General features: G+C 43.4%; 1 protein-coding gene across 2 annotated transcripts in view; it reads left to right on the top strand.

Moving 5' to 3' along the window:
* The window catches only part of IFNAR1 (interferon alpha and beta receptor subunit 1), a 342,571-nt gene that overhangs the window by 112,587 nt on the left and 214,176 nt on the right, over nucleotides 1-15,808 (top strand). For both annotated transcript variants that reach the window (XM_069636295.1, XM_069636294.1), the window contains exon 5: nucleotides 7,397-7,544. In XM_069636295.1, coding sequence (XP_069492396.1) covers nucleotides 7,397-7,544 — 148 coding nt within the window. The remainder of the gene's footprint in view (nucleotides 1-7,396; nucleotides 7,545-15,808) is intronic.

The raw sequence follows: 15,808 nt of genomic DNA, 5'->3' as shown, positions 1-15,808 counted from the left end.
CAAGTGGAAACGTAAGTCTGTAATTGGTTTAGGCAACTTTAAGCCCCGACAACAAAGTGCGTAAAACTAATACATTGCAGATTATCTCACCAAAAGGCAAGAGATTTAAAAGATCTATTTCGCCACTGGGAAACAAGATATGTGCAAAGTATTGAAGTACATGGCTTACATGTTGGCACCTTTAGTCATGTAGAATTGCTTAACATGAAGAACTTGCAGTTCCAGCCTCCAAAGGCATGGAACATTGTTGCATGTAGTTAAGGATACAGAAACAGAATGTGTGCAAAATGATGAGGTATACATTTGATATCTCGGCACGTGTGGGCACATTAAGCAATTAGAAGCACGTGTAACTAAGTGCTCCATGGGAATATTTTGCAAATTAGGCCAGCAATGGCTAGAGCATAGATTTGGAGGTTAAATACATAAGGTGTACAACGTTTCTAGATATGTGGTTTATATTCTGTCACTCTTGGGCATGCTATGGTAAGCCCATAAAAATGTGTGTAAAGTATATAATCTATGGAGTTTCTGATGTGGAACATTTAGGCACATTACACAACAGTAAGTGCTCTATGAAAATAGCTCAATGTCAATCATTTTCAAGTTGGGCCCTGTGAAGAATCCTACTGAACCCTTGCTAAACCCCTGCCTAAAGTCTCCTCCCAGGTGGCCAGGGAAAGGCAGATGCTTCCTGATCCTGACCTTGGGGATGGTGTACCGCAGGAGGATCACCAGAGAGGAGACCAAGCCCAGGGCGGTGCGGAGATACCGTGGGATGAGACGTGATAATTGGCCTTTAAAAGGAAGAACCTTTTAAAGTTACCAGAACAGGTAATGGCCTATTGTCATTATGATGTATCTGAGCCACATATAAGATCAGCGGCTCTGAACGCAAATGCCTTTACACCTGAACATACCCTAAGAACAGAAAGACCATGTAAGGTATTTCAGGATACTATAACTCAGAGAGACTGGAGGTACTTTTTTACCGACCACTTATAAACAGCCCTCCAATAGACTTTGATTCAAACAATACATCATGTTTAAAGGGTCACTTGCTTCCCCACTATCCTTTCTTGGTTATTCCTCTCTTATATGTTTTATGATCATTATATTGTCATATATCACACCAGCTTTTTATCAAAAATAGCAATTTATTTATTTTTCTTAAAACACATCATGTAAAACATTTTTCAACACTCTTCTTTTTTTCTTTTTGTTCAATTGTGAGAAAAATCAATACAATTGGTTGACAAACACATATATATGTCAATACTTTTCAATTTCATTGTGCACATCCAAAAATGTGTAGTAATGCATTTTTTGACAATTTTTTCAAGATAAAAATATCATAAGGATCTGTTGTTTGCTCCCCTCTGTCATCGAGAGGTGCCTCCCAGTCCCAAAACCACTTTACTCTGTATTACTCTCACCCATGCTTACTTTCATACTGCATTCAAACCATAGCCGACATGTTTCATTCCTTACACACTTTCATGCCACTAACAAGGAAATTCTTCAGGGGTAAAAACATCTTTCTACCACATTTCATTCAGATGTGCAATTTTGTTTGTCTTCTTTTTTAGAGTTCTTTCTATGGATCCACTCTGAATGAGGTTCCATTTTCCATTCACTGAGGTCCAACCATCAAACGGATAGCTCTCAGGCCCGTTGTTATCAAGTGGGAAGGTCCTCTCTGTCTAATCTTCCTCTACACTGCAGACCAGTTCCTTTTTATGGAAGACAGCATAGGTTTCCTTATGTAACCTTAGGCAGTACGTGTAATGGTATTTGCAGGCTTGTGCTTTTATGACTCAAATCTCTTCTCTGTGGCATGGAAATGATGGAAGGACTAGGTTTCTCCGGGTGTTTCAAGGCAGGACAGGCAAGTCAAGTCCTTCGGAAACTACTCATTTCTGTCGCCTCTCACTAATGCAGCTTGCATTTAAAGCTCGCATTACACACAGCTCTGTTTCTTCAAAGGAATGTTAAGTACCATTCATGTAAGTACAATAGTAATTAAAACATCGTGTCAAATTGATACAGCGCCTAGGGTATTTCAGGATAAACATCCTCCCTACTCCCAAAGGTATGATGAAAAGGAAATCAGAAATATTGCCTTAAACAGATTGCCTTCCTCTATAATAACAAATTCTAGTGGTTCATCCTTAAATGACTCTTTACGGGGGAAAAATTACCCTTAATCCTCCAGAAGATATTTAAAAGAACTAACTTTGTTGTTGGGGACTACAAGTCCCATAATCCCATAAATACTGGGACGAAGAAGACGGCTGAAGAGCCATGCTGTGGCAGTAGGGAGGCAATTAAGGCTAATAGCCCACGCTTGAAGGAACCTGAGAGGCATAAAAGGCCCCCTCAGGTGCAGGCATTTAGAAGGAGCTGGAACTGTGGCTGGAGTTCGTGCAGTCATAGTAGAGGCAGAAGGAAGAATGCACAGTGTTGGCAATCCAGGCAGAAGTGGGAGAACCAAACGGACGCTGGGATTCTGATTAAGCAGATTTCACCTGCTTATCCTGTGAGAGTGCTGTTTCCCCAAATGAGGTTTAGAGGCTGCGCAACGGAGGGAATGCAGGAAGGCTTCCTTTCCACATGTGAGCCTAATTGCAGAGATTGCGCTGCGAGAAGCGTGTTGGAGACTGTGGTGAGCAGCTGTCATGAAGCCATGGGTCTCAGGAGTGAGAGGGGCTCCTTAATTGAGTGACCAGACCGGAGACACCTTCAGCAGGAAGGGTGTGGGTCCCAAGTGAGGCCGGAAGCAGCAGAGGTGGTGCAGAACGTGGAGAAACAGAAGCCGGTGAGTTAAACCTGGCATTCTGATTCCTTGCTTGAGCACTGCTGGTAACAGTATCTAGCTTAAAACTCACTTGCGTAAGAGTAGAAGCGTGGCAAAGTCATTTGTTCTATAACAATGGAACACTTGAAATGTAGCACTCACGTGTCATTGAAGCCTTTCCATTTCACTCACACAAAGAGCAAACGCTACGGAAAAGCAATTGTTAAGCTTTAAAGGTTGTAAAAACTATGAAGAAGTGGTTGCGTGTCCCTAATCAAGTTTCTCAAATGAAGAGTGAACGTTGAATTATTATTCACTCAGCCAACAACTGTATCTGAAGAGATGTCAAGTGTTTAAACCATTGTATTTTGAAATTGGAGAGAGCAAGTATTGGCCAAGCCAATAGTGTTCCCCTACTGAGACTGAAAGCAGCCCTTCCCAAAGTCTGATAGTGCTAAAGTATGTTTAAAATGCTATCTAAAATACAAGTGTGCAAGCATTAGCTGAAGCCAAGAGAGTGGCACCAAAGCTTCTGGATAATTATTCTGGCAAGGTTGGGGAAGAGAAACCTGTTATTTATTATTTGAAGTTGTTTCAACCTACATTGCCAAAGACTGTAGAAGGAAGAGACAAGTGTATTCTAAAGGCAATTAGAGGTTCTTGTTGGTTGCAGATAGACATGAGAGGCAAAGAGGCTGACCTTTAGGAAAAGGATATTTAGAGGAAGAGTGCCTTGCCTATTTGAAGATGTTGAAGTACCTGAAAGTGAATCGTGTCATAACCAAAAACCTGTTTAAACTCACTGAAGCTGTAGTAGTGTCACAAAGTACTGAAGCTGTAGAAGTGTCACAAAGTACTGAAGCTATGGTGTTGTATTTGGTTGTCAGTAGATGCAAGACCTCAGTAGCACAAATGAAGTGTAATACTAGAAGGCAAAAGTATGCCCTCATGGTAAACTATTGTTGAAGTTGTAGAAGTGATGTGAAGTCATCCTGATAAAGATACCTACTGTAAAGAGAGGCATAATAACTGTTAATCAAGAACTGTGTGTCACTAACATTTGCAGTAGCTGTCTTTTCTTTGAATTGTGATAATTGTTCTGGGACCACTGGAAGTTGTGGAAAATCATTGAGACTAGGAATAACATTGATGCTATTGTGGTGAAGTGGAAAGTCTTAGCACCAAGAGGTGAAGCTCTGCTGTTGTTGGACCTTTAGTTAGCAAAACTTTACTTTGACATTGAACCATCAGTAACTGAATTGAGACTGTTCTATCTACATGGATTTCCTTATTTCTTTTTGACGAACAGTGATGCTGAATTTACTTTGAATCCTGGGAAAGTGAGCTCACCCAGGCTACTAAAAGCTTATCAAGGAACTGCAGATATATTGTTGATATCATTTGAATTGCCATATATTTTCTTTGTACCTTTGATGTTTGAGTGTGAGCGCCATAGTGTTTCCCCTTAGTTTTGTTAGGCAGGGAAATCCTCGTCATAGTAGGGAAAGTGAGGCATTTAGTAACTTTGATAATGTAATAAAATGGAAAATTGTAAACAATCATACAAAAGTTGTCCGCCTCGCATTGCTGACCCCTGACAGCCCTCTATTGAACTTTCCAGTTGTGATTTGGAAATATGTAACATGTTAAATGCATAGTTTCAGCGTAAATTATTTATGTTTTGGCACTATTTGGCAGGCATTTTAGGCATTCTTACGTCCTCTAAGAAAAGTGCCTAACATGAATAATGTGCAGGTTGGACAACCAAAAACAATGGAACTTTATTGTTAGGAAGAAGAAAACAGCAATGTGCAGAGTTTCTTGGTAAACAATTTATGTTTTGGCACAATTTGGGACATTAAGCAACATTAATTGTTCTACGAAAAGTGCTTACAATGCATCATTTGGAGGTTGGGCAACCACAAATCATGACACTTTCCAGTTATGTTTAGGACGTAAATAACATGTAATGTAAATAGCTCCTTGGTTAATGATTTATGTTTTTGCACAATTTAAGCAGCAGTAAGTGCAATAAGAAAAGTGTTTAATGAGAATAACTTGCAGGTTGGGCTACCAAAAACCAATAAGCTTTTTAGTTGGATCAGGGAGCAGGAAACATAATGTGCAGAGTTTCTGGGCAAATGATTCATGTTTTAGCTCCATTTGGCACACTAAGCTAAATTAAGTGTTTTGTTTATCATGCGTAATTTGCAGAATGAACGACCAAAAATCATGGAACGTTCCGATAACATTTAAGATGTAGGAGTTTCTGGTTTTGCACAATTTAATACATGAACCAATATTATGTGCTAAATAAAAGTGCAAAACGTGCATAATTTGCAAATTTGCCCACCAAAAATCATGAACACATCCAGTTATGTTTAGGGTGTCGGATGCATGCAATGGGCAGAGATTCTGAGTAAATGTTTAATGTTTTGGCTCAATTTGGCACATTAAGCAATAATAGGTGCTCTAGGAAAAGTGCTCAATTTAAATAATTTGTAGGTTGGACCAACAAAAAACAAGGAACTTTCCAGTTAGGTTTAAGAAGTAGGAAACATGTACTGTACAAGTATCTGAGTAAATGATTTATTTGTTTGCTCAATTTGGTGCATTGAGCAACATTAAGTAAGGAGCATGATGTAGAAATCGGCCACCAAAACATGGAATTTTCCAGTTATGTTTTGGAATTTGGAAACATGTAATTCACAGAGTCTCTGTGTAAATGATTTCTGTTTTGGCTCAAACTGCACATAAAGCAACATGCTGTGCTCTAAGAAAATTACTTACTGTGCATAATTTGGGGGTTGGAACATCAACATTATGGATTGTTACAGTTAAGTTTAAGAAATTGAGAAACATGCAATGTAAAGAGTTTATGGGTAGATTTATGTTTTGGCACAATTTGGCGCATTAAACAACATTAATTGCTAAGTTCTCCAAGAAAAGTGCTTAACATTAATAATTTAATAGGCTGCGCCACCAAAAACCATGAAAATTTCCAATTTGGTTTAGGGAGTAGTAAACCTGTAATATGCAGATTTGCTGGGATAATTAATTATGTGTTGGTTCAATTTGGCACATTAAGCAACCTTAAGGGGAGGGGGGCTACAAAAAGTGCTTAACATTTATCATTTGGAGGTTGAGCCACCAAAAACCATGCATCCTTACATTTATGTACAAGGAGTAGAAAACGGGTAATGTGCAGAGTTTCGGGGTAAATGATTTATGTTTTTGCTCAATTTGGCACATTAAGCAAAGTTAGGTGCTTTAAGAAAAGTGCTTAACGTGAATAATTTGCAGGCTTGACTACCGAAATCCCTGGAATCTTCCTGTTATGTTTACAAAGTAAGACACATGTAATGTGCAGCATATCAAAGTAATTTAGTTATGTTTTGGATCAATTTGGCACATTAAATAACATTAAGTGCCCTAAGAAGAGTGCATAATTTTTAGGTCGGTCCACAAAAAATCATGAACCTTTCCAGTTAGGTTTATGGAGCAGGGCCCATGTAATGGGACAAGCTGCTGGATACATCTTTTATATTTTCGCTCAATTTGGCACATTAAGCAACATTAAGTGCTTTAAAGAAAGTACTTAAAATGCATCATTTGGAGGTGGACCCACCAAAAACCATGTATATCTAGTTATATTTAATAAGTAGTACATATGTAAAGTGCACAGTTTCAGCGCAAATGATTTATGTTTTGGCTCAATGTAGCACATTATGCAGCTTAACGTGCATAATGTAGAGATCAGGCCACCAAAAGCCATGGACGTTTCCAGCTATATTTTGCTAGTAGGAAACATGCAATTTGTAGAGTTTCAGTGTAAAGGATTTATGTTTTGGCTCAAATTAGCACATTAAGTAATGTTAGGTGCTCTAACAAAAGTGCTTTACTTGAATAATTTGCAGGTTCGTCCACCATAAAGCATGGACACTTCCAGTTAATTTTGAAGTAGGAAACATGTTATGTGCAGAGTATCTGGGTAAAGTATTCATGTTTTGGCACAATTTGGCACATTAAGTGCTCCAAAAAAGTGCTTAACATGAATAATTTTTTTGTTTGGGCCACCAAAAATCATGAGCATTTCTAGTTACATTTAGGGGGGAGGAAACATGTCGTGTAAAGTTTCAGTGTAAATAATGTATGTTTTAACTCCGTTTGGCACATTAAGCAACATTAAGTGCTCTAACAAAAATGTGCATTGTGCATAATCTGATGGCTATGCCTCCAACATCCATTAGACTTTCCAGTTATGTTTATGAAATAGGAAATATGTAATATGCAGGGTTTCTCTGTTATTGATTTATGTTTTGGCATAATTTTCCACATTAAGCGTGTTTCACGTTAAACGTTTTTCGAATGTAAGCAACATGCTTAATTTGAATAGTAGGAAACAAGTAATGGGCAGAGATTATGGGTTAATGGTTTATTTTTTGGCGCAATTTGGCAAATTAAGCACCATTAAACGTTTTTCACATTAAACATTTTAGAATGTCCTAATTAAACCTCTCTATTTATGACAAGTTGACTGTTCAGAAAATGATGGGCTTCTAAAATGCACTTGCCTGTCTTTTTTTACTGTTTACATAGCCAACAAGAAAACATGTCTGCTCCAGCGACACCATTGATGGGCTTGCACTGAATACAACATATTGTCTGAAGGTTGCAGCACTCCTAATTACACATCAAAAGAAAGGATCTTTTGGCCCTGTGTCCTGCATTCATACTCCACAAACTAGTAAGCTTTATGAATATTATGATCAGCCAGTGCTCACTCACTGATGGAAGAGACTGCTCAGTGATTCTTTCATTTATTTTTTTACTTTTCAGGACTGTTTTTGCATCAAACGTTTCCGACTGATCAAAATACAATACTTCTGATATAAAGACAGTTTCCGCTAATAAATAAATACATTTCTGATGTTTGTTAATCTGCTTAGAATCACATGCTGTGCATAGGTCCGACATCCAGTGGTCACTGCGGAGTATTGGATTTTGTTTTTCGTAGTCGAAAAGGGACGTCGACAAGGCGTGTCTGAAATACTATCCCTAAAGTGACGTGCGTTGTACCCACAATCCCTCACGCGTCGAGGTCCCTCAGATTGTTTTTTTCCGCCCAGCTACTGGTCGCCTTTACGCGGAGCTCCTCGAGAGACATTGCAGATTCCATCTCCTCGACCTTTGGTCGTTTTCCTATTTAATATATAACATATCGATCCCTCCCTCGACGCAGTTGTGAAGCTGTCTCCGCCGAGTAAGATCTTCGACGGAGGGGACGAGCGGAGGAGATATTTCGGCGTTGCCGAACACGTGGCCTGGCCTCGCAGGCCAAATACAGTAGGGAGAGTGGGGTCGTGGGACATCTCTGGTTCTTTTCTGAGAATGCCTTTCCTTTTCCCCTTCCTTTCTCTTGGGGTCGTTATCACGATTTATTGCCTCGGCTATGGAGAGGACACCCTTTAGGTTTTGCCCACTTTGCAAGGGCAAGTTTACTTGGAAGGACAAGCATTCACGGTGTAACCGCTGCTTGCCCCTCGATCACAAAGAGGAGGGTTGCACGGCTTGTCGGCTTCTGAAGCCAAAGACTCTAAAAAACCGTAGGGTCAAGAGGTGGGCGGCCTACGCTATGTCGAAGGCCGATTCTTCATCCGCCGCTGCTACCACCGACAGTGACGAGGAAGTGATAACACGACCTCCGCTACGGAAGTCGTATACCCCTCTAAAGAGCGCTCGCGCTCTTCGTCGTCTGTCCCCGGCCCCGACAGGCTCGGCTTACGCCCTGCTTATGGGGATGAACACCCCGGCGACACTGACGCACACGATACCACACATAAGCACACAACCCATAGCTCTTCTTCGTCGAAGACGAAGAAAGCATCAGCGCCCAAGGAGACGCAGGTTCCACCGGCGGCCTCCTCGGACCGTTCAGGTTCGAAGCCCCTCTCGCAACCGCAGCTGCGACCAGCGACTGGGCTTTCGGCCAATAAGGGCGCCGCCCCCAAACCATCGGCCGGCGCGCACCAGCAGAGAGCGCACGCCGCCGTAGAACGATCGACACCCGTAACGTCGAAACCACAGCCCTCCGCTGACAAACGAGTCGCAGAGAGCTTGTCGAGGATCGTTGTAGCCGACGCCCAGAAGCGTACGCCGAAAGACACGTCGAGCGCTACGCAGAGGTCGAAAGACACGCCGAAAAAGCCCGAAGAAAGACAGGGACTACCCCCTTCAGTCGGGGGAACCCCCAGCACACCAGAAGGCTTTTCGGAAAGCGACGGGACACTTTCCTCGACGTTATGGGAGAGGTTGAGCCGTTTTCAGCTAGATGACACTCATTTTCCCCCGCTAGACCGCTCAGGGGTACCCCATGAAACCATGGAAAGGCTCCATCTCTGCATGGAGAGAATGGAGAGGTTTATGAAGACCCAGAACCCTCCCACTCCCAAGAGAACAAGAGAAGGGCCTCAGGAGGACCCCAGGGCCAAATATCCGAGACTAGTCAATCCCCAGCAGGACACAGCCTCAGACTTCCATAATGTGTATGACCTCACTGGTGAGGAACAATACTTGGAGGAGGAGGATGAATTTGTGGACGATGAAGAGGGACAGAACCAGGAGGAAGGTCTGGAAGACAGCCCAGACATGGTAGGAGAAGGCTTTGGAGAAAATCCAGAAGAAGGACCTTCTCATCCCTGGCAATCCCCATCAGTATATTCGGACACTGATGTCCTGAACCTAAATCCTACTGACAATTCACCTGTTAGAAACACGTCTCCCATTGACGATCAGCCCACATTCAATGCCCTGTTGCGCAGAGCAGCAGCACATTTTGAACTGGACACTGGGGAGATCTCTGCTGAGATAGACTTTGTGGAAAGAGTAATTAAGGAGAAACCCCCAGTCAGCCAGACCATTCCCCTCCTCGCTTCAGTGAAGAGAAGAATCATCCCTTCGCTATCCACACCCGCACTAATCAGAGGAGTTAATCCAAGAATTGAAAAACTTTTCACTCCTTCACCCTCAGACCCGCTGTACATCAGGGGACATTCCATTCCGGATTCCCTTGTAGTAACCAATACAAGGAAGAGGACAGGGGTGCCGCTGTCCACCAGTGAGTCACCACCTGACAAGGAGGGCAAGAGGTTATATGCCCTTGCAAAGAGAGTGACATCCTCGGCTGCCTTTTCGGCAAGAATTGCGAACAACAATTCTTTGCTAGCTAGCTACGCGGACGCGCAGTGGGCCAAACTGCGCAAAGACGCCGAAGAAGCGCCGGAACCACTACGTACACGCCTGCTATCAACTATTGGCGAAGGAACCCAGGTCAACCAGAGTATTGTAAAGAACTTTCTGGATGCTGCAGAGACAGCGGGACGTTCCCTGGTTCAGGGAATACTCCTAAAACGCCATGTATGGCTGCGCAACTCAGGGTTCAAACCGGAGACACAGTCGTCTTTAATAAATAAACCTGTTGAAGACTCAAACCTCTTCGGGAAAGCGGTGGATGAGGCTCTGGAGATGGCTAAAAAAGAGTTCGATACTATCAAAACTCTTGACCAGATCTCTAAGCCCACTACCAGATGCGGCTATGGCAACAAACGCTTTTTTCGTGGCCAACGCCAACAGCAGAATCAGCAGCAACAGTACCCTGCCACCAATTACCAGACCAATAGTGGGCAGTACAGCCAAAGAGGCCAGCGCCGGGGCAAAGGGAGAGGTCGGGGGTCCACCCCCAGAGGCTCCCAAGCCCCCAACAACACCAAGTGACGCGAAGATTCGCGTCCCCTCCCATGCAACACCGGTCGGGGGCCGGATAACATCCTTTCTTCCAGCATGGGAGGGAATAACGTCAGACCGCTGGGTACTTTCCACCGTAGCCAACGGATACTGCATCGAATTCAACAGTTCCCCAACATACAGACCACCGAGGGGACGACGCATGACACCGGAACACCTTGCCATCCTTCTCCAAGAAGTACAACAACTGCTGGAAAAAGGAGCCATAGAGGTCGTGCCTCTATCTCAGGTAACGGAAGATATTTATTCAGTGTACTTCCTTGTACCCAAAAAGGATCTAACCATGCGCCCTGTATTAGATCTGCGCCCAGCGAACAAGTTTATCAAACCCCAGGAGTTTCGTATGGTGACCTTACAGGAAGTGATCCCACTGCTACCACAGGGAGATTACATGACAACATTGGACATGAAAGATGCATACTTTCATATTTTAATGTTGCCAGCGCACAGAAGATACCTCCGGTTCATGATAGAGGGCAAACACTACCAATTCAGAGTGCTACCCTTCGGCATAGCATCAGCACCAAGGGTATTCACGAAGGTACTGGCAGTGGCACTGGCCCACCTGCACAGGTTGTCCATCCCAGTTTACCCTTACCTCGACGACTGGCTCATAACAGGGGATTCTTACAAAACATGCTTCTCCAATACCCAAAAGACGGTAGACCTTTTGTTCCAGTTGGGCTTCTCCATCAACGAAAAGAAGTCCAGCCTAGACCCCAGCCAAGTCAAACAATTCCTAGGGGCTCTAATTCAAACAAAGGACGGCCTCGTCTTCCCCTCCAACGAGAGGGTCCAAAACATGCTGTTTCAGATCCCTCAATATGTGACCGGTCGAGAGGTGACGGTACGCAAAGCAATGCGCTTGCTAGGCATGATGGCGTCGTGTATTTATTTGGTACCTCACGCGCGCCTGCGCATGCGCCCTATGCAAGAGTGGCTCAACAGCCACTCTTGCATAGGGCGGACTCTGGGACGATCTATTGGTGGTCTCGCAGGCCTTGGTTCTCTCGCTACGGTGGTGGACAAAGGAAAACCTGGAAAGAGGGAAACCCTTTGCCACACCCGCAGCGGAGGCCACTCTAGCCACAGACGCATCCCTCACAGGATGGGGGGCTCACCTATACCATCAGACTGCTCACGGAGTGTGGACTCCGAACGTAGCATCCAAGCACATAAATCTACTGGAGCTACTAGCTGTGTTAAAGGCGCTAAAAGCCTTCCAGGAACACCTACAGGGCAAGACTGTGTTGGTCCTTACAGACAGCACCACAGCCATGTACTACATCAACAAGCAGGGGGGCACCCACTCTCCAGGACTGTCCAAACTGGCCCAAAATATATGGAAGTGGGCTCTCAAACAAAACATGTTCCTACTGTCACAACATGTACCAGGGGAACTCAATCTGCTGGCAGACAGACTCAGCAGAGATTTCCCCCTGCCCGAAGAGTACGAATGGCGACTGCACGAAGACATCGTCTTCGACGTCTTCACACAATGGGGATTCCCAGAAATAGACCTATTTGCAACCCTGGAGAACTCACAATGCCTAAGTTACGCCTCCAGGTACCCCCAGAACCAATCCAAGGGGAACGGTCTGTCGATGCAATGGTCAGGGAAATTTGTTTACGCTTTTCCCCCGACTCCCCTTCTCAACAAGGTGGTGCACAAGATGCACCAGGAACAAGTGACCATGATACTGGTGGCCCCAATGTGGGCCCGACAGCCATGGTTCGCTCACTTGATGGAGATGTCTCTATCTCTCCCAATGAAACTCCCCTGGCCGTACAACATGCTGTCACAAGACAAGGGCAGGACCCTGCACCCATGCCCCCAGAACATGAACTTAGCAGCTTGGCTCCTGAGATCATAGAATTCGGACATCTACAGCTCCCGCAGAGATGCATGGACATCCTCAGCCAGAAGCCAGAAAACCTAACACTCGCCACTGCTATTCTAGCAAGTGGAAGAGATTTGTCATCTTGTGCAGAGGAAAAAGCATCAACCCGATTGACTGCTCTCCCACACGTATTGTTCTATACCTGACCCACTTATTGGATTCAGGTCTAGTGTTCAATTCCATTAAAGTCCACCTAGCGGCACTTTCTGCATACACTACTTCCCAACTCAAGGTGTCGTGGTGGAAGATCCCTGTTATAAAGGCCTTCATGGAAGGAGTAAAGAGAATACACCCCCCGATAGCTGACCCAGCTCCCGGATGGGACCTTAACGTGGTACTTACCAGACTCATGGGCTCACCATTCGAACCCATGCACAAAGCATCTCTTAAAGACCTCACTCTGAAGACTGCTTTTTTAATAGCTATCACCTCCATCAGGAGAGTAAGTGAACTACAGGCTCTTTCTGTTCTAGACCCTTTCGTTACAGTTCACAGAGATAAGGTGGTTCTACGCACGCACCCAAGGTTTGCTCCGAAATTCATCTCGAAATTCCACGTAAACCAGTCTATAGAACTGCCAACGTTCTTTCAAAATCCTTCCAACTTGGGAGAAAAAACTCTGCACACACTAGATGTGCGCAGAGCGGTCATATGTTCTACATGGAAAGAACCAGACCACTGAGGAAGACTAATCAGTTCTTCGTCTCGGTGGCAGCAGGAAGAGAAGGGGATGCAGTTTCAAAGTCCACTATTTCTAGATGGATTGTTCAATGCATCACTCTCTGCTATACTCTTGCTAAGAGAGAACTGCCCTTTAAGCCAAGAGCACACTCTACTCGAGGCACGGGGGCGTCCATAGCATTCATTGCAAATGTTCCCCTTGAGTCCATCTGCAAAGCGGCTACCTGGAGTTCTGTGCACACCTTTACAAAACACTACTGTCTAGATGCACATTCGAGATCTGACTCCCAGGTGGGACAGGCAGTATTAAGACATCTTTTCTCTACTGTTCCTTCTCATAACCCACCGCCAACTCCGGGTACTGCTCGCTAGTCTATGCACAGCATGTGATTCTAAGCAGATTAACAAACATCAGAAGACAATGCATTACTTACCGTAAAAGCATTTCTGATGGTTGTATCTGCTTAGATTCACATGCGCCCACCCTTCCTCCCCGCTCGGATGGAAGGAACATAGACTTCCTTTTATATCTCTCTTTTCTGTACTCACTCACGTCTAGAAGGCTCCCTCAGGGCAGAAAAATACAAACAGAGGGACCTCGACGCGTGAGGGATTGTGGGTACAACGCACGTCACTATAGGGATAGTATTTCAGACACGCCTTGGCGACGTCCCTTTTCGACTACGAAAAACAAAATGCAATACTCCGCAGTGACCACTGGATGTCGGACCTATGCACAGCATGTGAATCTAAGCAGATACAACCATCAGAAATGCTTTTACGGTAAGTAATGCATTGTCATATATCGAACTTCGTTCTGCCAAAAAAGTCATTTTGTAGGAATTTTGTGCCGCACTCCACAGGGTTGGAGTTAACTAATTCCAATGTAGGGTTTCCTTGAAAAGAGGGGTGCAAACCAACTGCTCCGTGTTTAAAAAGTAGTCTTTATTTAGAAAAATTCATTCATTTAGAAAAATAATTTTAAAATCAAGGGTTTGCAACCCAAGCCTGGCAACTATTCACGGGAGGCCATCCACGGAACGATGCGTTTCGCTACTTCCTGTAGCTTGATCACATGGTTTCCCCCTGGTCTAGGCACTATTTAAGCTCTGTGATTTTGTATGTTCATAGTCATAGAAAGAGGACTGCAACATTCAGTCATTTTGAATGCATTGCTACTACATTTCGGAGTACGGAACACTCATGGTAACCTATTATTTTTCCGTATTCCCACAGTTTTTTAGCTTGATTCAATAGACAGATCTTTTTCATCTTTTGGCAATGACTATCATCAAATTGACTGAATAAAATACAATATGCAAGGTGTAATACCTAATCTGATGTTCTAATCGAATAGTAGCGAACATTTCCATCTTCACGCTCTGTTAGGAGGATGCCAGCGTTCAATGCCAAGTGTCCCTGATACCATAAACAGTTCAATAATTGCTCATGATTCTAATCGGACCGTAAATTGAGCCGGTAAGTATAAAGTGCATAGTGCCTAAAATTCCCTTCCGGTAATGTCGAGTCTGGGGCATACCTCCTCATTCTACAGCGTACAGATCGAAATGTTAGCAATATTCTAGATGCATAATACAGTTGTATACTAGTGCCATTATGCTCAAGCATCAATTACAAACTGCCATACAGTAATCAATACAAAGTTAATCACATTTTGTCCATATTCATGCTGGTTTGGTTCACCGTGATAGAGTGAATTTGGTCATATTGGAATCAATACGACAGCTTTGCCATCTGCTGTCCATGCAATATATACCCAAGTGGTCCACTCATGGTCAATGCTGATTCGCTTGATAAGATCTCACAAAATGCCGAAACAAAGTACCTTTAAGGACCTATCATGTTCTAGCCTCCTATTTTTACAATTTACCAAAACCACTTTCAAACAATTGTAAAAAGAATTGAACTCCATAGCAATGCATGTATCATTTGACTATTCGGCCTAACATATGTGGCCAAATCTAAACAGGTACAAACAATATTCACCATAGACCGGGATCTTTTAAAAGGCTCACTACAAACCGAACGATTGAAGGAAGATATTAAAATCTTATGATATTGCATTCTACTCAGCTGGGGTACACACAACACCAAGAAAGTTATGGTGGCTTTAAAAAGGTTTGCAAAAAAAAAAAATATCTTTCCCCCGAAATGTGAAAGTCTATTTGTGCCAAGTCACACACTTCCAGCAATGACTACTAGGTGACGTTGTGGACTTGGCTTAAATTGACTTTATATATATATATATATATCAGTAAAAAAACTTTGTTAAAGGGACGTTATGGTTAAGTTGCGCTACTAAAAACCTATGAAATTCAGTGAAAAAACTTTGTTAAAGGGACGTTATGGTTCAAAGTAAAACCGAAAAACCCCTGAAATTCGGCAGTTATGGTAACATAAGCAACCATAACTCGCGCCACCGTGCACTGCTAACACTAACACCCAGGACATAAAAGATGACATCACAAATGTCATTGATGACATCACTGATGACATCACATGTGCATTTACTTTTCATAACAACTCTGTACAAGGGATTCTTATAATGCTGACCAAAAACTGTCAGGGATCATTGGGATAAATATCATGAGCTAATTAGTGCATT

Source organism: Ambystoma mexicanum, chromosome 7p, assembly GCF_040938575.1.
Source record: "Ambystoma mexicanum isolate Mex_15411 chromosome 7p, UKY_AmexF1_1, whole genome shotgun sequence".
Lineage (NCBI taxonomy): Eukaryota > Metazoa > Chordata > Amphibia > Caudata > Ambystomatidae > Ambystoma > Ambystoma mexicanum.
The sequence above is the reverse complement of the archived record's forward strand: the minus strand, read 5'-3'. Positions and strand labels throughout refer to the sequence as shown.